Raw genomic sequence first — 26064 nt, forward strand, 5'->3', positions numbered from 1 at the left:
GAGTTTATCGATAAACTAAGTTTATCTCTCGATAAACCGAGTTCATCGAATTGGATACGGCGTGCCACATGTGCGATAATTCGACTAACCGAGCTTATCGCTATTTTACTCTGTTTTTTATCGATAAACTGAGTTTAACTGCGATAAACTCGGTTTATCGAATTATTGCACATGTGGAATAATATATCATCTTAAATATTATCAAATGTGAATACAGAGAAAATGTCTACATTCTCGATCGTTTTAGTTCGAAATATTCCAGCATGTGATAACTACCGTACGTAACATTCAAACTAACGACTTATACGACGTTGCTTTTCCCACGTATCTAAAATTTAAAGTAAGCAGAATATGATTAAAATCGGTCTGTTTGAATTTGATGGTGGTAATTGTTCTTGTACGTTGTGATGATAAAGTAAGTGGAATATAATAGGAAGTCCTTACATTGGCTTTATGTTTTACATGACAAAGAATTCTAGTTTGCACCGTGTTTTTAATGTTTATGGCATGAGCACACTGCCTGATGATACTGCTATTCCTCGGAGGTAACTTATGCAAGAATGCTGATACCCGTGACATTATTAACTATACCCAGAATTATCAACATACCCATAAGTCTGCAGTGAATCAGTCATATACCGTACTGAATATCGTCATTGGAATATCTTGTGTGGAAAGTTCAGACATATAAATAAATCAACTATCACATAGATTTTTTTTTTAATCCAGTACACGAGGCAAATGATTCCGAAAAGGCAATTTCATGGTGTACTAAGTCAATATGTACATCAATTACGTTGCAAAATGTAATAAATGACGCAAAATAAAATGCTAACATGTTCCGCCGCAAATGTTATTTTAGCAGAACTTGTGCTCATTTTTGGCGCAAAATGAAATATTCCTTGAACGAGTTATGTAATAATTTGTTGACGCAAAATGTAATCAAAACATAACGAGAAATGTAACAACGTATAATGTAATACCCTGTGTCAACCAAGACAAGCGCAATGTGTGCTCTGTTTTTTTCATTGAATATTGCTGGAATTTCTTACACCGCTAATATCATTCGGAACGAATAGTTATTACTGATGAATAGGTGGAACGCCCTTAATATTATTTGAATGTAGAAAATCATAACGAAATTTTATTTTCAAATTGATTAGAAATGTCAGATAAGTATAGACAAATATTTCCTTCTGTATTAATACCGTTGAAAATTGTACCAATTTGTACCTGTATAATACCAAATATAACGAACCTTCAAAAAGCGGATATAATCTACTGGCTAACACATCGTCTAAAAAAATCCTCTACTTGTAATTACAAAACAGTACGCTATATTTCTCATACCGTCGGATTTCCCCCAATATTTAAGACAGATGTTCATTGAGTTTTTGATTCGCTTCCTCGTTTTACAATAAGCGTTTCCGATAGTATGTTATTGCTACTATTATTTATTTTTTGGGAGGGGATGCGGTATTCACATTTGAACATGTCAATAAAATAAAGTTGTGTTTCGGCAAAAAATTGAGGAAATAAAATTACTAAGCTCGAAGAATAAACTTTGACAAAATGGGCTACAATAAACAGAATGAACTCCATTATTTTATTATTGATATAATTAATGTAAACTATGTAAAATTGAAATTAGGCCGAAATTAATTCTCATTATCAACCGACTTGATAAAAGACAGGCCGTTTCCGTACGATATTTGCATTATTTTGTGAGTAAAGTGTACGACGAGGGAATACACGTGGATGTACATTTCGTATAAAATGTAAATAATATTATGATATTATAAAAATACACGAGGATAATATAAATATAAACTACCCGATGATAAACTAGAAATACCTTTTTTAAGTTTAGTGTAACTATATTCCAACAATACTGAAGCATTTTATCAGAAGTTGAGCCTAAACATCCAAGGTTCTATGTTAAATAATCAGTAACATAATTAGAAACGATTTTATTATATTTTGATAAGGGCGGGGAGAAAATTGCTTGATAGACCATCTTTTAGTCTCCTCATTAATGGCAGAGAAGACAAATGGAGTGTCGAATACCAATATTCTCTGATATTGTCTCCCGTATAAGTGAGCCTACGTTTGTCAGTTTGATTCACAAAAGTTCATACTACGAAGATCTCTTATAACAGATACAAGACAATATCCGGTTTTATCCCCACCCCCCCCCCCCCCCGATCACCGTAAATGGCACTTCTCGGGCTTGAGAATGACTAACCAGATGTACACATTTTTTCCTGAGAATCAAGTATTTCCCAATATTTTGTTCACCCATAACCTTCTTAAGATTGACACCAGTCACACATCATGTTCGACCTCATCGCATCTCCTATGGATCATTGCTTTCGTAAGTGATTCTACTTTGCGGCCCACAATACCCGTCATCCCCACTTTTCAAGGTTTTAAGCCCATTATTTGTTCAGAATTTCTCGTGAATAAATTCACTTCAAAACATACCCATAATGTTGCACACTATTTTATCTATGGACAACCATAATAGCAAAACCTCCTTCAGCCCTTAACAGACCGGTCAAAATTGCACGAGTAGAGGGAATTATAATGAAGAACGTTGGTCAGGGAATTCTCGAAAATTCAGACAAAGTTAATTTATTGGTGTACAAATATTAAAGTCTCTTATAACGGCTACTATAAAACTTCGTTAAAGGAAATGAAAAGATACCAAATATTTCCGAAACCGAACACTACACACGTAGATAGTTTGAAGGCCGTTCATCATTTTCATGCTCACTGGTATGATGTGATATCTGCTGTTAGCTTCACAAATTCGAATACTTGAAATTAGACTGTAATAAATAAATTGTACCTGTTTATTGTGCGATGCCCTTCATTATTTTCATTGCGAAAGACACACACTTTCAAATTCATCACACACTGAAAGCTTCGATTCTCCATCTGCCTTGAGTTTGACAGAAAGGTAGCGAACTGCAAACGCCTTGGCTTTGCGTTGACGAGCGCGTCAGGTTGATGTCATGGGTACGATGGATAGCCACCAATGCAACGCCATTCAATATATCTTCTCTCATAGTTGTTCTAAACGATAATGTGTATTGCTCAATACGAAAAAAAACAAAACATATTGCCTTCCTTTTCAATATGGAAATATTGACTACACTAGGTAAAAAAAATAATCAGAAAAACAGCGTTGGGAATGAAAAATGTCAGTCAGTCAAATATGGAGAAAAAAAAAACTACGGCATCCAATTCAATCGAAGCGAACATGATATGATGAAAGTAGGTTCGAAAGCTGATAGGAAGAGGGTCCGAAACAGGAGGCAGGTATGTAATATTGTACTTCATCGTGCATAGTCCATTCTTTCTAACGTTCACCAATGCCAAGTTAGAAGAGAGGAGGAAGATGTTTGGGCGGCAGTGATCTGACAGGTTTCCTCACCACACTGTACTGGCTTTCAGCATTTGTGTCCTCGTAACAACTTAGCGCACCTAGTATAACTAGCTGTCATAACGACTCACATCGCAATGAGTCCTCGAAATGTCACTGCGGTCGATGTGTTTCCAAACATGAAAAGATTTTAGGGAAGTTCAGATGATGCAGTATTGCCACTTGCAGTATGCAGTAGCCGATCATTTTTTCGAATGCCGGTGCCAATTAACTTGTTGTTACATTTTATCACAACTAGTCCATCGAAATGAGCAAAATATAGCTGATTACGAAGTCAAAACATATTACCGTAGATGCCAATGGGATATTGCGATATGATGAGACAAGGACCTTGACGATTTTGGGGGAAGCCCCTTACAATTTTTATAACTCTGCGGTTTGCCTCTAGGCTGTCCTTCAAAGTTTACGATATGTTACTATAACTACCACACATAAACATACACGGGCCGCACTTCATGAATGAACTTAGTAGTATATTAATACGCCAGTGGCATTTCCACTAATTTCTTTATGTCTACTATCCGATTGATTGTATAGGCAAATTCCAACGGAAGCAACCTCAGATATAATGCGTGTAAAATTGATCAATGTTGCCATAATGTTGCTTTCACAGTCATGGGTCTCTTTGATAACTGCATGCATCAAATAAAATTTAGTAGACAGCAGTGATGCAAATAACTTACAGATCCCTTTCTTGGCTGCCATTGTGCTATAGTTACTAACAGGTGATACAGCCGATGTTCAGCGCTGTACGTGTATTTTTAAGTTTCCCGCAACTATTTTTCTATGGAAATAGGAAAGATGTTGGGATTTTCATCCCTATAGATATCGCTAGACATTGCTAGATATCCATACAGTACAGTATCCTTAAGATTTCTTGGGATTTTTCGGTGCCTGTATTTGGGACATTGCAAAATCGGGAGTGGTCACACTGCATGTAGGTCAGTGCACGACCTCCAGACATCACTAATACACAACCCGATCACTTGTAAGCGACGACGTGGTGTGTGGCCAGATGTTGCCATGTTCATGGAACTACGGGCGAAGGTCATTAATTAAGTTTCGTAATTCACCAGGAAGCGATTAGAGGGGTGGGCGTAAGGTTGTGGGGCGCGCGTTTTCATACAAATGGGAACAATCTCGACAAGTGATGGGTGTGTCCGCCCGCCCCCCTCCCCTCTCCGCCCATGATACACCCTTGGATCCACTACATGATATTCACAGGAGATGTGCTCAATTCTCCAAGCACATGCGAAATGTATTTTTAGATTCATTTTACGAGTAACGATACTATAACTGGGGTAACAATTAGCATTCAGGTTGGAGTTTATAACATTTTATATCTGGATGGCAGTGTTGCATCGAAGGAAATAGGTCTAGTGCAGTTCGCATATAGATCCTGGTCTAATACCGAAATGCGTCATGTTGCCCGACGACTTGGTCGAGTTTGAGACCAGCCACAGCCTGTTTGTTTCATAGCACAATAAAACAATAGTTTAAGGCGTTCATAAACACACACGCGTTATTATAGACCATATGGTCTAAATATAGACATTAGTGAGAGAGGAAAAATGGAAACTTCAAAAATGGTGAAGCGCAGGCCCCTTCCGAAATTCTCTGCCCTGTGTATATAATAGGGATCAGCGCTGTTATTATGTCACTGTTCCTCTTTCTCTTCCCGGTGTCTTTTTCTTCTACTTCCTCCTTTTCTCCTTTTTCTGTCTTTCTTCTTCCCCCCCCCCTTCCTTCCTCTCCTTCCTCCTCTTTTTTTTCTTTCTTTCTTTTTTCCCTTTCTTCTCCTCACGTTTTTTTTTCTCTCCTCCTTTTCTAACCCGCCAAAAGCCCCCCTCCCCCCCCCCCCACTGGAAACGCGCCTCATAACAAAGATGTAAATTCAGACACTTTTGCTCTCATTCGGTTTTACACGTTGCAGAGTAATGTTTGCATTTTTAACACACAAGATTATTCCATTTAGTCCTGTATGGGTTGGGTGGGGATGGGGGTCTGGTTTATCAAATATACGAAAAAAGTTCTTTGGCAAAATTGTAGTACAAATTATATCAATAGTAAGGTCTACACGCCATATTATGCTAATAACTATTGATGAATTTCGGTGTGTATTTTGTTTACGACTGGTGTCTCCGTTTCTCTTTTTACAAAATTTTACAAATTAAATAAAAACTCGAACTCTTTTTTTGTATTATTACTTTATTTATTGAAATTTAAGTATTGTTGATGTCTCTTAATTATTTGCAGTGATAAACGACCCACCAGTAGAGCAATGTAGGTTTTTGCTCCGATATTTCAAGTTGTCATTCACTTTCGAACAAGGACCTTTTTCAGTGAATGGTCCAATTTAAAGGTTTAATGTTTTCTTATGTTGTTATCCATAAAGTCTATCCCAACCACGCTCCGTTTGGTCATATGTATTTAACTTCTGCATTATAACAAAAATGAATCGAAAATGCTTAGTTTTAGTCATCTTGTTCATCAACTCAAGAGGTTGGTCGAATTTTCATCTCAACATATTGGACGTTGCAGTAATAATAATAACTAGAGTAGATCATTTCCCCGTTGCCTCCATTGTAGACGCCGTTGAGGTTCTCATTAGTACAATATGACTTGCAGCTGCTGCTGTATTGGAAATAATAGCAATAGCTATAACTATAACAATAAGAGCAATAATCATTCCAGTGCCACCAGCCGCTTCTGTGCTTCTCTGCGCAGTTGAAGTTTTCGCATGGGGCATTGTCTCGGTCGTATGTGCTGAATGGCTCACCTTTGTTATCAGAGAGATAATAACCTGCGAAGTAAGAACAGATCCATCAGTGGTTAATTTGTGAACAATAAAATTTAATGTAAGCAATGCGCTTATTTTCCACACCTTTTTATGAATCAGAAAACGTATTAAAGTTTCACAATATGAGGGGGGGGGGGTCTCAGTGGTCTTATTGAAAGATATTAAGAAACAATGTCTTTTTCATATCTTTATTTTAGTTCTAACACATTTTCAGAACTGGAATATTAACATTTAGTTTCCTGTATTCTAAACGAAGCTTATTGAAATATGTATTTTAGCCAATCATTTCCCAGGAGTGATTTTTTGCTTTACATAGATATATAGATTGTATGAATCATTCCCTCGTGGAGGTTGAAATCAGGCTTATATTAGAATGGTGTGTTTATTGGTTTCTTGTAGCTCTGAGAAGTTGCATCTCCACGCTACATTTTTCACGTGAGTACACATCATGTTTTCTTTGGTAGTCATATTACTGTTGTATTGAGCAATGCAGCTATAAAATATTAGCAATCGTATCGGATAAGTCATATGTCTTCAAACATTGCCGGGAACTGATCGACGTCACATGTTTGGCAAGGAGCTTGTGTGCGTTTGTTAAATGTATGAGTGTTTGTTTTTAACTGTGATAACAAAACTCAAATTCGTTATGTTGACCTTGTTATATCTCCTACTAAATATATACTTATATAATGGGTATACAAGACTTAATGACATTAATGTCTTGATTAGAATCAAAAGTTAGTTATCAAATGATACTTATGCGACCTTTTGTGTTTATTAGTTTATTAATGAAATACACAGATAGACACAAGACAAAATAACACGTTCCTTGATATTAATGTATGCTGCCAGTATAGAGGAATATCATTTATATTCCGTCACGTGTTGGTTTACACTTTTGCATTATTTCTTTCTTGTTCCATAATTGGTGTTTGGGCTAAATAAAGTAATAGTAGCTTGTATTGTTCGCACTACTAAAATAGTCTCGAACCTAGATTTCATCCTATATACCTAAACAGTGTGAGAACGTATGTCGGAGCCGGAAAGGGTAGGGAGGTTTTATACAAACAAAAACATGTGTTACAGCATATCACCAAAAAATAAGGTTTTTAATATTTAATATTCACATGCCATTTGTCACAATTTAAAAGTCAATTCCTTACTCAAAATTGACGTTAGATGCATCAGTCTGAGAATGAATATGTGTTGCAGACATTACACATATTAACAACAAACCTGCATATCCACTGGGACTGGTCCTGCTTCCCAGTTTATTCATTGTGTAGCTGGTGTCTTCGGACTCTATTTGAAATTCTGTAAACTCAGAATATAAACTCGTCCCATCTGAAGTAGTAATATCAAGTCGTAGTTTGTAATCGTCCTGATTGGTCAGGTAATAGAGTTTCTCATTCCCAAGCCAGAAGTTTATGTTGTTACCGAAGCCGTCTCTGTATGCATCCCAGTTTTGATAAAAACTAATACCGTCATCAGTGCGACGTTGAAAAACCTACCATGGAAACGATATAAAGAGACACTGATATCAATAGAAGCAAATCAGAATCCAATTCAATTTTATTTTGGGAATTGCCCTTTACATTTTTTAACGTTCTGGATTACAATCGATTGCACAGAATTGAAACGTATTCATATGTTCAAGGTAGTTTTACACATAAATTTTCATATTTGGTACATTCAGTTATGATATGTTTCGGATGTTGGTCTAGTGCAGTTAAATTGTTTAATGCATATATTTAGTGCGACTTTATCGAGAGCATTTATTCATAAATTAGCAGCGTTGAAGTGACTCACGGTCCATCCTTCGTCGCCGTGCATTCTGCAGTGAACATTGAATGGAGACCCTGGCCATCCAGTTGGCATGATTGAATATACGCCATCTTGTGTATTCCCAGCGTCATAAACATCCTGGCAGTCTCTATAGGACACTGAGGGTGGACAATCTTCACCGTCACCGTCATATCCCTCATTACAATAACACTGTCGTATTTCATTCCTGACATCACATACAGCATTTATACTACATCTGTAGTCTTCACATATCAATCCGTTATTGTTACAAGAACACTTTCGTGTGCAGTCATCGTTAACGTATGTTTCTCCATCCTATAATAAATAGATAAAAATATAAAGATGAATTTTCTTTATTAGCCTAAGTTTCGTATCTGTTTCGTTTGCATAGTCGTGTGATTGTGAAATGATTCATAAATATACTCACTGGTATAACCAAGTTGGCCTCTGCCACGAAACACCCGCATCCACTCGCACGGATGCAGTCGCTCCCTTGCATTAAGAAACCAGCTGGACAGGTGCAACCCTCAGTACCCAAACAGTCTCTGTTACAACCAGATTGTCCGTTGGGATCTTCACATGTTGCTTTGCAACTGCAGGTTCCGTAGATCATGTTCGTAGGACATTGAGTAAACGGTGTACCCGCTAGTTGGTAAGATCAAGAACAAAATATGAGATTTTAACAAGAACGTATATATAATATGTGAATATAATATCATATCATATACATATATACATATATATATATACATATATATATATATATATATATATATATATATATATATATACATATATATATACATATATATATATATATATATATATATATATATATATATATATATATATATATATATATATATATATACAAGAAAAAAATGGGAAAAAATGATACTTTCATTTCCAACTTTATTACTTAGAACGTTAAATAGGTAACAAAGTATTTCGAGCGTTTACACGGCTCTTCTTCAGTTGTACTAATGAAATGGAATTCCAGCGTCCATATCAGCGTCCATAGCCTAGTGGTTAGGGTGTCCGCGTAAAGAGCGGAAGGCTCGTGGTTCGAATCCCGGTGGAGGCTGAAAGTTTTTTTACTGTTCTTGATTTTCCAACTCATAACGTTTTTCATTTATATATATATATATATATATATATATATATATATATATATATATATATATATATTAAAAGATTTAAAAGACTATTCACACTGTAGAAAACGATGCAGTTGTAGATTTGATTTAGGAGCAAATTCTTGTTGTATTATTAATTAACGTTTCGTTTTTTCACTTACTTGCATTACACTCGAACTCGCCAATATGTGTAACCTGATATTGCCCCCATTCATCAGTGATACGAAAACCTCTGTATGTTGTATAAAAAGGTGCCCCATTAGATAACTTTATATCCACACGTAGTTCGTAATGTGCTTGATTCGTCAAATATGATAACTTTTCATTGCCGAGCCAAAACTCAGTTGAGAGAAAACCAAATCCATCTTTATACTGTGACCAACTCCTATCGAAATTCACTGCACCGCTATCTCGGCGTTGTATGACCTGTAACATGAAGAGAATAATATAGCAAATATTATCACCTCTTAAATACACCATCAATATTGTACACACATATTGGGATAGGTACAATTTATTGTACCAACTGATGTAACTATATCAGTATATATATATATATATGTATATATATATATATCTATATATATATATATATATATATATATATATATATATATATATATATCTATATATATATATATATATATATATATATATAAATATATATATATATATATATATATTTGTATATATATATTTGTATATATATATATATATATATCTATATATATATATATATATATATTTATATATTAATATATATATTAACATTTACTTATTGAGTACGCTTAGAGATGTTTCAAGTCATAATACCTACATGCTAACTTAATGGCTTTATCACGTTTGAAATATGGTTTAAAAAAACATTTCCTTGTTCACATACCGTCCAGCCTCCTCCGCCTTCGTCGTTGTTGCAGAACACTTCAAATGGTTCTTCAAATCCATCTGGCTTGATAATGTATACTCCGCTAGAGTTGGACGTAGAACATTGACTTTGAACGTCTTGGCAGTCCTTTGGATATTCAGATCGTTGATAAAAGAAGTAATGAGCCACTGTAATAAATATCATGAAATATGTATTATGTTCAACTTGTAACAAAACGTGTCACTGTCAACAGTTACTGGACCGTTAAAGAAAATCCTGTCAAGAAAATTGACAATTATCTGTGATTTTACGAGACAACTTTACCCCCAGCAGGAAAGATTCAATAATAGACAATTGTGTGAAAAGTAACATGAACATCACCATATATCATGTTCTGTGTTAGATTATCTTGCATTCGTTTATTTGAAGATAAGATATGTCTTGGTTGGAATGACACAACGAAATAATGAAACACTTATCCTCGTATCCATGTCTTACAATGTGTGTGAAAAGCACCTCGTGGGGTACAGGGTTATTTAACGTTTTCTATATTCTAAATCATTTGTCAAATGTAAGTGTATTGTCTCGTTATCAGTATTATCGGTTGTAATTTTTGTATTGTAGCAAGTTGTCGAAAATAACATATCAAATGCTCTCAATGAAACAGTCACCTAAATTTTATTTGGAAACAACGGAGCATATGTATATCTGTTAATTACGTGTTTATATATCTAAATGAAACGACAAACAAAGTAATTGAGGTTAAGAAGTGAAATATCTTAACAAGTAACATGAACACCTTAACATCAAATTTGATATATATAGTTAAGGTAAAAAATTGATATATCTTACTTTGAGTGCCATCTGTAGTTGAAGGTAAACTTCTCCGATGAATACTCTATTGATGAGAAGAAGAATAATCAACAAAAACATAAATATGTTATGTTTAATGATAGTAAGTGCTTGTAAAGAACTATTGATTTTACTCAATCTCAGTTACCAACTAATTATTAATAGGAAAATTACAAATGCAATAAATTTTCTGAAAACAACTATTTCAAAATAGTTAATAATCTAAATGGTTATACAAGAAATATATTCATATGTCTTATTGGGGGGGGGGGGGGGGAGGGTTAAGCATTGTCAGGAAGTTAAACTCAAACTCAATAAATAATATAAATCCATTCAAACACAAACTTATTTTAAATGCTATATTGATTTGTGTAGTATTATTTACACGGAGATTGGCTATCCATTCAAGGAACACAGATGACTATGTGACAATATAAGTTTTTCGAAGCGCTGTGTATGTGATGAGAAATAAATGAAGATTGAAGAAACAAGTTACTAATTTCGGATTTTGCTTTCTTAGATTAAAGAAAATGTGAAAGATATATGTTTGTTAAAATTAAGTTTATGAAATGATTTTCATTCCAGCATATCATTAAGGTCGATATGAGATTTTCTTGTATTTGCTTATAGAAGTAGCAACTTTTCGAGTGAATAAATAGAACGTCCCAAATAATCTTTAAATATTGTATTTACAAAGCAATGTGGACAACTTTGCAATATTTTTTACCGGTATATTTGTCATTGGAAGTTTATGTTATCAAAATCGTATGGTTTCATGTGTTTGCATGAAACGAAATTAAGTAACGCTTTTTGTATAAAGCTTCCTCAAATTAGCATGAAAAAGCACAAATTTTTACAATGTCTACGAAGAGATCATCCACGGTATGATCAAAGCGTTGTCAGGGGATGATAAATTAATGACGATTAGAAATAAGAAGTAATTTTTGTGTAAAACAACAAAGTGATTTTAAGTTAAATGATAAATTTATTTGATAAGGTATTTGCCAGTGTTTTCTAGCTGATAAAACATAGCAATTGTTCCAATGAATAAAGTATACGACGTGAGTTGTGTGAAACAACTACAACAAAAACTTTGAATTGGAATTGAATATATTAAAGGAAATTAAAAGTTACATACACCGTATATTGTATTTATTAATTAAGACCTTCCTTAGACCGTGAAAGTACACTATTGATTGCCATGTGAATGCGGAAAGGTATGAAATGCAACACTTGCATGTGTTAGGCTTGAAAGAGATATTGGCAGCTGTAAATGATAACAAAAATATATTTATATATATATATTTTTTTTTCAATTGTAAATACGCTGGCGCGGTTAATAAATATTACGTGTGAACGTACCCGACAATACCCGATACCTTATTATATGTGTTTCAACCCGAGTTAGCGTTACATTAAATAAACAGTTAACGAAATAAGAGTGCATGTTGTAACCGATATTTTTCGAAGGCGTCGAGAACTAGGTTTATAGTATAGTACCAGTGTAGAGAAGTAAATTAGATGATATAATTGCAAGTGATGTGTAACCATTAAAGTTTACTATGCAAGTATTAGTGTTTACGTGACTTTCATAGATTGAAAAATGCCTACTTAGAAGAAATCAAATGAAACTAAATAGGAAGTATATAAGGAAATTATGGAGGCTTCTAAAACTTGTTTTCTCTCTACATTAAAATAAGATAATCAAGACAAAAATATACTCAATCTTGTTAAATGACGTTGATTGACAGACAAGGACAAAGAGGACAAATTTTAATTAGTTCAAACATTGTCAGAACACTTATTTGTTCAAGCTTTCAGCATAGATATTTTCTAAGTTACTATATGAAAGTCTTTGTTTGTCCAATAACAAACAAACGTTGTCATTTAACAGTTCCGTTTATAATATTGCTAATAACTTTGTTGATATTTTGATTATGATTTGAATATATTGTCGATAATTTACTCTGTTTTCAAAACTCAACATTAATTTTCTTAAAACTTTAAGACGAAGAAAAAACATAATAAAATGATCTAAAATTGTTTACCATACTTTCTCAATTATACGATAGATTTTTTAAGTAATTAACTTGGACTAGTGGAAACGTATACGGGTCCATACAGGCTTTACTTGGACAATAAGTGTAGTGATTAAATGTAACAGAGAGCGGACTACAGTTATCATTATAACATTTTTGGCTTAAGTTAAAGAAATTCAATCTAAAAATGTAATCATTTGGTCAACGCAGTTTATTTCGAGTAAGATAACCTATACTGTAGGCGTACAATACTTTGTCTAATAATATAGTCAAAACGTTTTGTTAAGGGGCAGTTATCCGTGTCTAATGGGGAATTATAGAGATATATATAATAGTCAATTAAATTGAGTGAGATCTACTTTTAAAGTTTATAAAATGATTAGGGTAGTTAAATGAATTTAACTGTTCAGCTGTTTTGAAATAACTTTCACGAATGTTTTGTTTTATTCTGAAATATGAACAGAAGGCTTACCACATTTTCTCAATTATACAATACATGTTTAACATATTTAAATTAGACTAGTTGAAACGCGTTAGGGTAAAGGCTTTATTAAGATAAAAAGTGGAGTGATTTATGAAACAGAAAACGGGTTACAATTTCTTTTATTCTTATAAATATTATTATATATTTTTCGCTTGAGTTAAGAAATTTCAAGATAAAGATGAAATCATTGAATTATTCAAATGTAAAGTGTAAGTTATTAATATTACTTAGTCTTGCAATACTTTGCGTACTACTATAGATAAATCGATTTGATAAGAGGCAATCCGTATCAAGTGGGAAAATATAAAGAATTGATGATAGTCAATGAAATTGAGTGAGATATATGTTAATGTTTCTAAAAATGATTAGGGTAGTCTTAATGGGTTTAAATGTTCAACTGTCTTAAAATAACTTCTACGAATGTTTTGTTTTATTCTGAAAATATTAACAGTCATGTACTTAACAATTTAGTAAAACAAACAATTCTTGTGTATGAACTTTAGTGTTTTATTACATAAACTAGCGACAAATGGGTAAGCATATACACTTAGGTTTAAATGAGCGGGAATGTGCTTTATTCATTCAAAATATAGGAGACCGCTTCTTAAGGCAATATAAAATTTGAGTTTTAACTAAAAAATGAATTTATACATTTTGTAGCTTTTAGTGCACATTTGACAACAAAACCACACTTTCCTGTACGCTGCTGAAGATAGATTATTATTTTGGAAAGAAGGAATTAATTGAAGGAACATAAGTATTAGCAAAATAAATTTCCTTTTTTTATAAGTCGCCATATTCAAACAGCATAAATTTCAAGAATGTTATATTATAAATTGTCAAATAGGTTATTAAATATTTTTGACTTTTTTGTTGTTGAAATTTTACCATCTAACAATCAAGAAAGATTCATGAACGCAACGATTTATAAGAAACAAGAACAAGAACGAAAACTGTTAACTGTTTAACTCACCGTTTCTTCCGAGGACGTAAAGGCGATAGTTATTGTGCACAAGAATGCAAATATTGCTCGAACAGCCACGGAAGGCTCCATATTTATGAATGTCTTGGTATAATATGAATGACAACTCAAATGAAATGTATCTCCAGAGCTTAGAAATATTCTCAATTTTCCTGAAAACAACGGATGACCTTAAAGTATTCACAAAGATGTAAAATGATTATGTCTCGCAGCCAGTTTCTATGTTCTTCTTCGTCGTTAGATACTGTCTGTCAGTTTTAAACAGATAAGGATTCAAGGGCACCCATCCACAATGGAAATTTCCAGTTGGTCAAGAAAGCTGATACATATTACGTCACGTTGCGGAAATATTTACAAATTGTGCGAGAGTACACTATATACAGCTATTTAGATGTGTGTATTTTATGTAAGGTACCGTAGCACGTCCTCTCCCCTCTCCATTACTTTTTCCTCTCTTATTTAGTATTTGGCCTATAAACACACACACAATTTATCATAGGAACTTCGTACACCAGTGGTTTACCAGAGAGCGGGCAGGCTCAGAATGCACTCCACATATTTAGAGGACGAAGCGTGGAAGAGTAATCGATATAGTCGCAAACATTGAGATTTAGAGTTCTACCACTAGATGTATTATAAATTATGGAAAATATATCATTTTCCATTAACCAAACTAAACATATGTTTCCTTAGATCCCTCCCCTAACCGATGTTAGCCAAATGTATACAGTCGAATCTAATTCAACAAAAATGCAGAATATAGCACCTTGTTACTTAGAAGCATCCTCCATTTTACAGTTCTCAAAGGAAGATGACATACGTCTCATTAGACCCTCCCCTGGACGACAACAAATATTATCCTCCCACTACAAATAAATCCTTGCCCCGCTAGATTAGAGCCTAACTCATATCTTATGACCTTATATTCTCGGACTCTTATAACAGTGACGAAATATTTATTTTGTTCCTACATCACAAAAGCTGGCTTTCTGCCTGTCATACAAGACATCCCCACATCCCGCGCGATGATGATTCTTTGAACACTACCAATTATATAACGGTTACGCGGCATACATGATGTATGCTTGAATGTTGCTAGATGTTGTGCAACTGAACACAACCCTGTATTAGCCTGTCGTGTTTAGGCTTGTTATTACATGATCACATCGATATAACAAAAGCGAAAATTCGTAGCTTCGAAAACACAAAAGATAAAATCAGATGCCAAAATTTGCATACGTGCATAGCTATATGTGTTATCGTTTGGCTACTTAACAACCTATAGCAATGTCGTATCATTGAGAATACGAAGATAAACCTTTATATGCCAACGTGTTCATATACTTGCATATTTACATTGTAAGATATCTCTACCTAGCAACCTAGAAACTAACTATAATTTCCAAAGGAAAGTTGCATCTTTGACACACATAAATTTGTCTCTTTTCAATCGTGATTTTCTATTATGTTTCTTATATTGTACAGATAATTGTTTGGGGGAAGTTAATAAGCGGAAAGAATTTCTAGCGTAAACAAAGAAACACTTCCGAACAATAACAGTGGTAATTGAAGTTAGTAGATATTGAAGTCTAGACTAAAAATCTTTATAGTATCTGGATAAATAGGTTGTGTTTAATGAATGTTAGAGATTATTTGTGTATACGTGCCGTTTTTTTTAATAGGATGAAGGGGGGGGGGGGATGAGGAAGTCTACAAAAACACACTTTTATATTCCATTTGTAAAGATCTAGCCTTCGACCTGGCTCCTAGGCTAAATAGGAATGAAAATATGAGCTTTCTGATTAATAGAATTCCAATCTAGATCTGTCAAGTCTTGACAGGTGATGACGAGAACTCGCACAACAATGTTGTAAGAAAATAATATATGCATACAAGTTGGAAATCATCGTACCATTCAAATATTACTTAAAGTGAAGGTCATGAACGGTCACCTCAGAAATATTTGCGCTACAGGCGCGGTTGCAATGTCTCAGCCGAACGAATTACATATGTTTGTAGAACTGATAGCTGTTAATGGGTGAATTATGTAGGTGAAACAGGCTACCGGTTCCGCTTTAATAATCACAAAAACCTATTCGTGATAATTTTGCAGGATTCCCCGTTTCCGAACATTTCAGTCTTCATAGACATTCTCTCAAACACCTAAAATGTATTTTAAATGCGTCGAACCTTCAAATTTGTATCTGAACGTAATCGAAAAGCAATCGGTTGGATATTTCGTATTAAGTCTTACATCACCAGCCTCAACAAAGACTTGGGACCACTAAACAGCTATCAGTTTTACAAACATGTAATCTGTTCTTCCTATTATTTGCTCCTTAATCTGCTTACTGTATAGTCATGGTTTATTTGGTTCTATTTCCAGCAATGCCTCTTACACTTACCTAGCGTCATACTTTCATTGTTACATTTTGTATTTTTCATTCCACTGTCTAGTATTGCTGACGAATGTCCGAGGGGTACCGAAAATTACAATATATGTGTAATATCTTATTTCTGTGTTGGTTCTACGTGGATTTAAAAACAATGATAAACCTGACTAATAATGAATAAATAGGACACATCTGGGAACTCAAACAAAAGTGAAAAACAGGATGCGAGTAATTGATACAAATAGATTTCAATTTTATTCAGAGCTGTCTTCTAGACGTAGATCATTAATTTTCTATATTTTCCATTTACAAGATTTTTCATGCATAAATACCACCATCGTAAATGTATTTCAACATTACGGTAGCTCATAACCGCCACACAAATACACCACCTTTTGACTAAAATCCATTTATCTATGAAAGAATATCGAAACGGTAGTTCTGCAATGAAACTTAATTATATATCTTGCATATGAAAGAATGGAAATTAAAGTAAATATTAAAAAAAAAAATAAAAACAATATATGAATTTGACATTAATCTCTTTGTAACATTTCTTTTGAAGTCTATATGAAAAACAATGTATCTTTTTACAGAATGTTCCTGTTAGTTGTATTGTTACTGCAAACCAGTCGAAACTTAATTCCACAAAGTACTTCTGTCAACAGTCACGACAAAAAAATGTTTTTGACTAAGAAAGATGGAGTTAGAAAAACTGTGAAAGATGGAGCAAGGATGACTGGCATGGTTACAACCAACCTGAGATTGAATAATGCACACAAATCCAGGTTAACTAATTTACAGAAATTTTATTGAAATTATACTTATGTAGAGACCGTACGGGATGGATATTGACTTTTCGCCTAGTTTGATTATGAGAACCATTCTTAACATCTCATTTAAATATGATCTATAGCAGGGTTGTCCAACCGTTTGCAGTTGGGGGCCACATGGAATGATTATGATGAAGGAGGGGGCAGCATGAACCCTACGCTCGACTTTCGATTTTTTGCCCGAAGCCCAAAGCAACAAGATGTGAGCACTGCGCGCAGAGTACACTGATTTATTTTCCTTCCTGATAAAACAGATGAATACAATTCAGCCACCACCTCCCCCCCCCCCCCCTCCGGGGAGAGAGTGTCACACAAACTGACCTGTATGCAGTTTTATTGACCCAGAAGGTTCGAATGATTGATTGTATAGCTTCAAGTTGTTATCAATAAATCTGCTCACTAAAATTTCGCACCGTAGAGCATCTCTGGCGGGCCGGACGCAACCCTGCGGCGGGCCGGACTGTGGCCCGCGGGCCGTAGGCTGGACAACCCTGATCTATAGGGATACATGCAAAATGATGCAAAAGTCACGATCAAATATAAATAAATAGTGATGAACTGGCAATGCTTGATACTTGTATCACCTCAATGATGTAAGTGTGTGATTGAGTATTGGACAAAAAAGTTTTATTTGCAAGTTAATAACATTCTGAGAACTGCTTAGATCTGTCCACTACCAAGTTTCCTTCCTGTTCAGATTAATTCCCCAACGGAAACATTTTGAAATGTCATGTTTGGACCTTATCATGACCCCAAATGATCTTTGACCTACTTTTGTGAACACACCCAATGAAGTCCTTGACATGTGCAACAACTTGGGCAACTTTGATGCACATAAGCACATTGATCACACATACAGTAAGTAACTGGGGGCAACAGTTGCTTAACATAATCGAACAGAGGGATGAATGTACACACAGACAGATGAACAGTTTCATTTCTACGATATCAACTTCATTGGCTTAGCAAGCTACTTGATCATAAAATACAAGTCTAGATTAATCCATTTGTGTATTTCCTTTAATCCCCTCTCTGTCCCTCTACTGTTTATCCCCTACCTCTCCTCTTCCCCTGTTGCTTTCTTCTCTCCATCCCCTGTCTACTTATAATTCCCTTTTCATCCATCTCATTGTGTTCACCGTGCTCATAAACCTGTCTGTATTATGTGCGTGTTTTTGTCCCTTCTATTACTGTTACTAATCATTTAGCCTCTGAAGAAGATCCTGCTAGGATCGAAACGTCAGGCCAATTTACTTTTACACAAATTAAAAAAGAAAAACAAAATAGTTAAAACAATTATGCAGATTTAAAAGAAAAAAAACTTCAAAATATATGACTTCTAGAAGGTTAGTATATCATTATATCAAAGGAAATGTTTCCATTAAATCTAATTAGTAAATGAACTTCATTTTCAAGAGCTAAATATATACATATAAGGAAAGTGATCAAGAAATTGATCGACATTAACTCAGAGAAGCTGTTAAAGAGTGTTGCTGGACATCTTCACCTCTCATTCTAAATCCAGGCAGCTACACTGTACTGTACTTGCTTGACAGTAGCATCAGTAGCATCATTTTGATGTAAATTGATGAATGGATGACATTGCGGTACAATTGTAATTAAAGATTTTGTTAGAAAATCTATAGAATGTTGTATTGACAAGATTATGAAATGATCAGTTCATCATTTTGCTGCAAATTGTTGAAATGATGACATCCTGATGCATGGGTTATTACAGATTTTGCTGGAAAATGCTGTTAATGATGTTTTAATCATCAATTTATCATTTATTTGCTACAATTACATGGTTGAAATGTCTTACTATGCGAAACGGTGGTATATGATTTCATCATTTTTCAGCATTATATTGAGGTAAATCACTTTATAAAGTTTAAAAATGTGTTGTTTTTTTTTTCATTTTGGCAAATTGTTTAATAGAGTATACTACAGTAACCGAAAGCTGCTAAGTACAAAATATGTAAAATGTTGGCAGCACCTTAACAATCCCATAGAAAGTGACACAACACGATTTAAATTATTGCAAGTATATTGAGTCAATTATCCCACATTCAAAATGCTTCAACAATACATATCATGATGAGCTGCACTAAATGAACAAGACAAAAAGAAAAGGGTTCCGATGAGGTGCAACATAATGACCCTGTTGACAAAGATACCCCATCTTCTGAACACTGTGAGGAGCACTTGCAAATAATTATTTTGTTTTGCTTTGTAATTGAATGCTTACAGAAGACCCAAACAGACATCTGTACTTAAAATACATCTCAGGTCTTACATCCTGATTTAAAGAAAAACATAAACAAAATTGCTACAGAGTTGATAAAGCACCCAGATATTCATGCCACTGCAAAATGCTAATAGCCAGATCTTATGATAGTGTACAGTGATAATTCCTGATCAGACGTAACCCTTTCTTATCCGTATCATTTGATGTTGCAATAGTACATCCTAGATCAGAGAAAACAAGAAATGGAGATGCTTGGACTATGACCAAGCTGCATAGTGATGAATATTCATGGCAGATGTCTAGACCAGTTTACTGTGCGAGCTTTGATTGGGCGATTATGTAAGGGAGAGGATAATAGCCATTAAGTGTTCAGTCTTTTCAGCAATTGAGAAGGCTGATTGTACAGATTGGCTGTGATTGGTCCACTACAGAACAGAAGAGCATAAACACCATAAATAAGGTAAATGTTGTACTCAGCATGTCAAAATGATGTGTGTTAGCTGCCTCTGATTGGTCAATTAGATATGGTAGTGCATAAACTCCATTGGGTTGGCTAAATAATGTCCACATGTTTCACACTATATTGCCATACACAATGTATGGAAGTGTGTTAGGGGTTCCTGAGTACGGATTGGTAAAATAAACACGGGAGGGCATAAACACATGTTTTCTTAAAAGTATTATAACTTAAATGAAAATTCAATAACTAACGCCAGATAAGAGACCGTTGTGCAAAATGGCACCAACATGATACAGTGAAGTTAACGTATTAACCGGTAGTGATTGGTCAGTAACGGTAGTCTGATAGTAAATTAGTGTCGCTTTTTGGTCGATAGGAACTAGTGTAGAGATGAAGTTGCTTTTTCAAATTTGTCCAATTATATCTCTTGCTGTAATTTAAAACGTATGGTTAAAAAAAATATACAAAAAAGTAGAAAGAAAATGGAGGGGAAAATGGAACTGGAAAGAAAAAAAATAAACATGAGAGAATAACACCAAAAGCAAACAGTTTATACTGTATACACATTGCACCCCAAAGAATTCATAAAAACAGGACTGCACACATAAATATCTACATGTACAGGTTAGTTGATTAAACAATTGGGCAAAAATATTTTCTCTTGAATGTTGAGACTATTGACAATATATTGTCCTGAACTGGCTTCTTTTCCATTTCAAATAATTGGAGATTTACAGAGCAGAAAACACTAGATATAATATTAAATAATAAAATAGAAAGATTATATAACCAAATAAAAATGAAAAACCACCTAATAATTTTATTTAATTAAATTAAGGCCATCAGTTTTATTCCTACCTAACTAAATAAATTTGAACACTACTAATTTCTACTTCAACTAGTATCTCAGTACTACCTGCAAAGTATTTTGTTCCCTCATTTAGCCATTTAATTGTCTAATTTACAATGTCTGAATGTCTGGCAATGTTTTACAAATCTTGAAGTTACTTCTTTTTTTTTTTACTTTAATCGCATCTTTAAGTATGGTAAAAGCGACTTTACATTTGAGTCAAAACAGTAACACTTACTGTAAATATTGTATCATCTTATTTGCTAGAGGGTACGAGAATAATCTGTAAAGGTGCTGTAACAAGAGTTTTCAGGACTACTTTAAATTCACAAGCCAGTAATTACAAAATGTTTGTAAACACAAAAATTGGCATTTAAAATATAAAACTCAAAGGACAGCCATAATAATGAGATAATTTAATAAAATGTCAGAATCGATTTCAGCAATTTCTTTTCATTAATTTATTTTAATCATGACTATTTTCTAATTTTCAAGAAAGCTTTTTTATAAGTTATAACAAATTAAAGTAGTTGTTTCTTGATTGTGAAACATCAAGAATTTAGTAGAAGTAGCCTCAGATTGATGTAAAAAATGAACAGCTTGGCATAACTATTTGAAACAAAGGACTGCAAAGTACTTTTTAAAATACATCTTATGATAATAAAAGGTAAATATTATATTAAATTGGAATTACAGACACAATTATAAGCCATATTTCTAATGCACTCCCAAGCTGTGTGTGTTTAGATTGATAAGCAAGGAGTTGTGTGTTACGGTTTATATAGTTATGAGCTCCAAATGAATGATTTATTTTTCATTTAAAAAATACTAAATTGGTAATATTGTACTATACCAAGAATGACACATTTATTTTTGCAAATAGATGAGGTGAAACTTACATTTAAATCTATGGTGATGGTATTATATGTTAGAAGCAAAGGAACAGGCCAACCAGATGTCTTCCTACATTTGAAAAAAAGAAGTATATTTCATTGTTAAAATATCAGCTTTTCAAAGTGATTTTTTAAAATAGTTTTGTTAAACAACATAACTGTAATTATTTAATTGGTTGACTTAATTCCACCTTGGTATGCTGTAAAGGAAAAGGTCACAATGCAGGTACACTATTTTGGTGAACAATTCATGTCCTACAGACCCAGTAGTACATATTCTCAGGTTCCCAAAAGGCAGAACTAGCTTCCTTTATATGAACATTGGGCAGCAACTTTGTATTATATTTGAAACTTTTGTAAATTTTACAAAGTATACATATAAAGAAAAGAAACAGCAAAGATACAACACAGTTCATGCTATTTTGATGATGTTTTTGCCAAACACAGCACACAAAACAGTATTCTCAGGTTTACTACAGCCATGATTGGCTCTGTCAAATCAATTCAGCATCAAACACATTTGATTGATTTTGCTTTCTTACTGCAATGCTAATGTAAAAAAGATAAAAATAAAAGGGATACTGATTTACAGTAGTTACAGTGTACACTAGCAACTTTACATTGTATGACTCTTTCAAAAGGCATATATTAATTACTGTAAATTGTGCAGGCAATATTTGAGATGCTGCATTGTAGTTGCAACTATGATCCAGTACTTACCTATTGTATGTATAGTGTAATTAAAATCACTAAATAATTATTTTTCTAAAAGGATTTAAAATAGTTTAATTCTAATGTACAGAAAAACACAAGGTAACAATTACCTTTCATTTCTTTTCAATTCCAAACCTTGGATACTTTTTACCTATATAAAGTTCATTCCTCCTGGGATTTACCTGGAAGAAAGTTTTTTTTTTCAGGGACAAAATTAGACATGAACGGAATATCTGCCTTGCATTTTACACATGCTGATTATCTTTCCATACAGTACATACTGTAAAAAACATGTCCAATGTGTTGGTCATCTGATCGTTAAATGGCTGTTTGATTTAAGATTATGTTAAAATAAAATGACTTTTAAAATGACTATGTTATGATAAATTAGTACACTTTCTAAATAGCCAAATACAGTTCCCTTTTTAATGAACTTTAATTTATTTGAAATATGTTTTACTTATAACAGTTTTTTTTTTGTATAACATGTTTATTCCCAATTATTGGATAAGACACTTATAAAAAGTTGAAACAGGTAAGGATAGAGGAATGAAATTACACTTTCTTTAAATGTTAGTTTTAAGGTTCCGCTGTCTATATTATCTTCACACAACGTGCTCGTACTGTTAAATAAACGGTAAGCAATTGGTTTGCAACCTTTAATAAAGATATCAAATTAATCCAATAATTTCGTGGAATCAAGTCATCTCCCCTCTCTATTCCTTTTTTCCACTCTTATTTAGTATTGGGCATTTTGACATATACACCCACACGATTTATACAAGTAACCTCGTACACCAGTGAATTTTATGGGACGAAGCGTGGAAGGGCAATCGATATTGTCGCAAACATTGAAGTTCTAAAACATATGTGAAATTAATAGTGGAAATAATATAATTTTCCATTTACCAAAATAAACAATTGTTTCCTTAAATCCCTCCCCTAACCGATGTAAGCCAAATTTGGGACCCTCCCCACCCCTTCTCCACTAACATTTAAAATCGATACGGAGGGTAGAAAAATGTCTCAACTACGTACCCATTTGGCGGGTTTAACCCCCAGAACAAATCGGGGGACTAACCAACGCCTAAATACTAACAGACAGAAAATTACAAACATTCTTGAAGTATTCCTTTAATAGTAAATATATGCAGTAGAAAATATTTCAACATTTCGTCAATATTTGCAGAATATAGCACCGGGTTGCATCGAAGCAGTGTCCGTATTACAACAGTTCTCAAAGGAAGATGACAAACGTTCCATAAGATCCTCCACAGGACGACCGCAAATCTTATAACCCGACTACAAATAAATCCTTGCCCGTTAGATTAGAGCCTGAATCGTATCTTATTACCTGTTATTCTCGGACTCTTAAAATATTGACGAAATATTTCTCTTTTTCCTAAATCACAAAAGCTGGCTTTCTGCCTGTCATACAAGATATTCCCACATCCCGCGCGATGATTGTTCTTGAAACTACCAATTAAATAACGCTTACGCGGCATATATTATGTATGCTTGAATTTTGCTAGATTCTGTGGAACTGGACCCAACCCTGTATTACCATGTCGGGTTTAAGCTGGTTATTACATGATCACATCGATGTAACAAAAGCGAAAATTTGACAACACAAAAGATAAAGTCAGATGCAAAAATGTGCATACGTGCATAATTATATGTACTTTCGTTTGGCTACTTAACAACTAGCAATGTCGTATCATTGACAAAACAAAGCTTAACTTATATATGCTAACGTGTCCTTACTTGCATATTTACATTGTAAGATATCTCTACTAAGCACCCTTACAACTAACTATAATTTCCAAAAGAAAGTTGCTTTTTTGACACACATAAATTTGCCTCTTTTCAATAGCGATTTTATTTTATGTTCCTTATTTTGTACAGGTTATTGTTTTGGGGAAGTTACTAATCGGAAAAAAATTTCTAGCGTAACAAATAAAACATTTCCGAACAATAACAGTGGTAATTCAACTTAGCAGATGATGAAGTCTAAACTAAAAATCGTTATGGTATCTGGATAAATGGGTTGTGTTTAATGAACGTTCTTAAAGCATAACGAGAATGTTATAGTTTATGAAAAAAAAAACTGTTTTCTGATGACAGGAATTTGCTGTATCAATGTGTATTCGTGCCGTTTTTGAGAGGCTTGAATGGGGGGGGGGGGGGTGATGAAGTCTTCAGAAACACCCGTATCTAGCCTTCGACATGGCTCCTAGGCTAAATAACAATGAACATACGAAGAACTTTCTGATTAATATGATGCCAATATAGATATGTCCAGTCTAGCCAGGTGATGAAGATAACTAGCACAACAATGTTGTAAAAAATGAAGAGTCTACGCATACAAGTTGGAAATCATCGCACCATTCAAATATTACCGTTTATTGGCATATTGTTCCACAGAGCCGATCACAAGTAAACAGAAGTAGGTACATTTATAAGTGCTTTGGCCAGCGGATTTTTTAGAAACTTGCTATGGTATCCAGCAAGTTACATTTCAGGCCGAGAGCGGGCTTAAGACATTTATAGTTGTGATACGCCGACATTTGTAAGCAAAATGTTCAGCCATTTTGGAGATAATATACATGATGAAGTTCCTTGGCGCCCTCTGTTAATATGAAGTCATACTTGAAAAACAAATAAGATTAGCTTGTGCAAACTTTAGTACAATATAGCAATATCGTTTTTCATCTTCTTGTTTTATGTTTGGTTTTATTGCATCTTTAGAATCATGCAATTCTTCTTCCATTGGAAGACATTCTAGCTAGTGACAACACAAGCGAAATAGTGCATCATGAAGCTTATGACAGCACGAGTAATGGAAATTAATATATCATATTAGATAATATAACATGTAAATGCAGAGAACATGTATTAAATTCTCGATCGTTTTAGTTCGAAACAATTCAGTTGGAATAGCTAAGTAACTCTTACAGTAAGTTGTTCTTACATTCAAACTAATTACTTATACGACGTTGTTGGGCCTGTTCCCTTTTTTTTTATGTAAAGGATGTGATCACACAAATACACCTGCTATATAGCCATTTACTGTCGTATTACTTATTTCTTTATGTTTGTGCAGAAAACTGGAAAGTAACACATCAAAACAAAGCATAAGGGAAATTACTCCGTTCTCAGAAAATTACGAAATTCATCGACTACCAGCCGGCAGAGTGCACCCCACATAAAATGTTGGGGACGCAATGGGCGACGGTGAAATATCAGTTTACTCGAACCTGG

At 33.9% G+C, this 26064-nt stretch overlaps 1 protein-coding gene and 1 non-coding gene across 2 annotated transcripts; one reads left to right on the forward strand and one right to left on the reverse strand.

Moving 5' to 3' along the window:
- Window positions 1–5638: 5638 nt before the first annotated feature.
- LOC139973663 (uncharacterized) lies at window positions 5639–14538 on the reverse strand. The gene is made up of 8 exons (XM_071980485.1): window positions 14404–14538; window positions 10908–10953; window positions 10074–10243; window positions 9352–9616; window positions 8482–8699; window positions 8058–8369; window positions 7485–7755; window positions 5639–6251 (listed from the first exon to the last, which is right to left on the reverse strand). The coding sequence occupies exons 1-8, from the start codon at window positions 14482–14484 to the stop codon at window positions 5944–5946; spliced, it is 1671 nt and encodes a 556-aa protein (XP_071836586.1). The 5' UTR covers window positions 14485–14538; the 3' UTR covers window positions 5639–5943.
- On the forward strand, window positions 9066–9138 carry Trnaf-aaa (transfer RNA phenylalanine (anticodon AAA)). The gene has a single exon. It is a non-coding gene; the product is annotated as a tRNA-Phe (tRNA).
- Window positions 14539–26064: the final 11526 nt, after the last annotated feature.

Source organism: Apostichopus japonicus, chromosome 9, assembly GCF_037975245.1.
Source record: "Apostichopus japonicus isolate 1M-3 chromosome 9, ASM3797524v1, whole genome shotgun sequence".
Lineage (NCBI taxonomy): Eukaryota > Metazoa > Echinodermata > Holothuroidea > Aspidochirotida > Stichopodidae > Apostichopus > Apostichopus japonicus.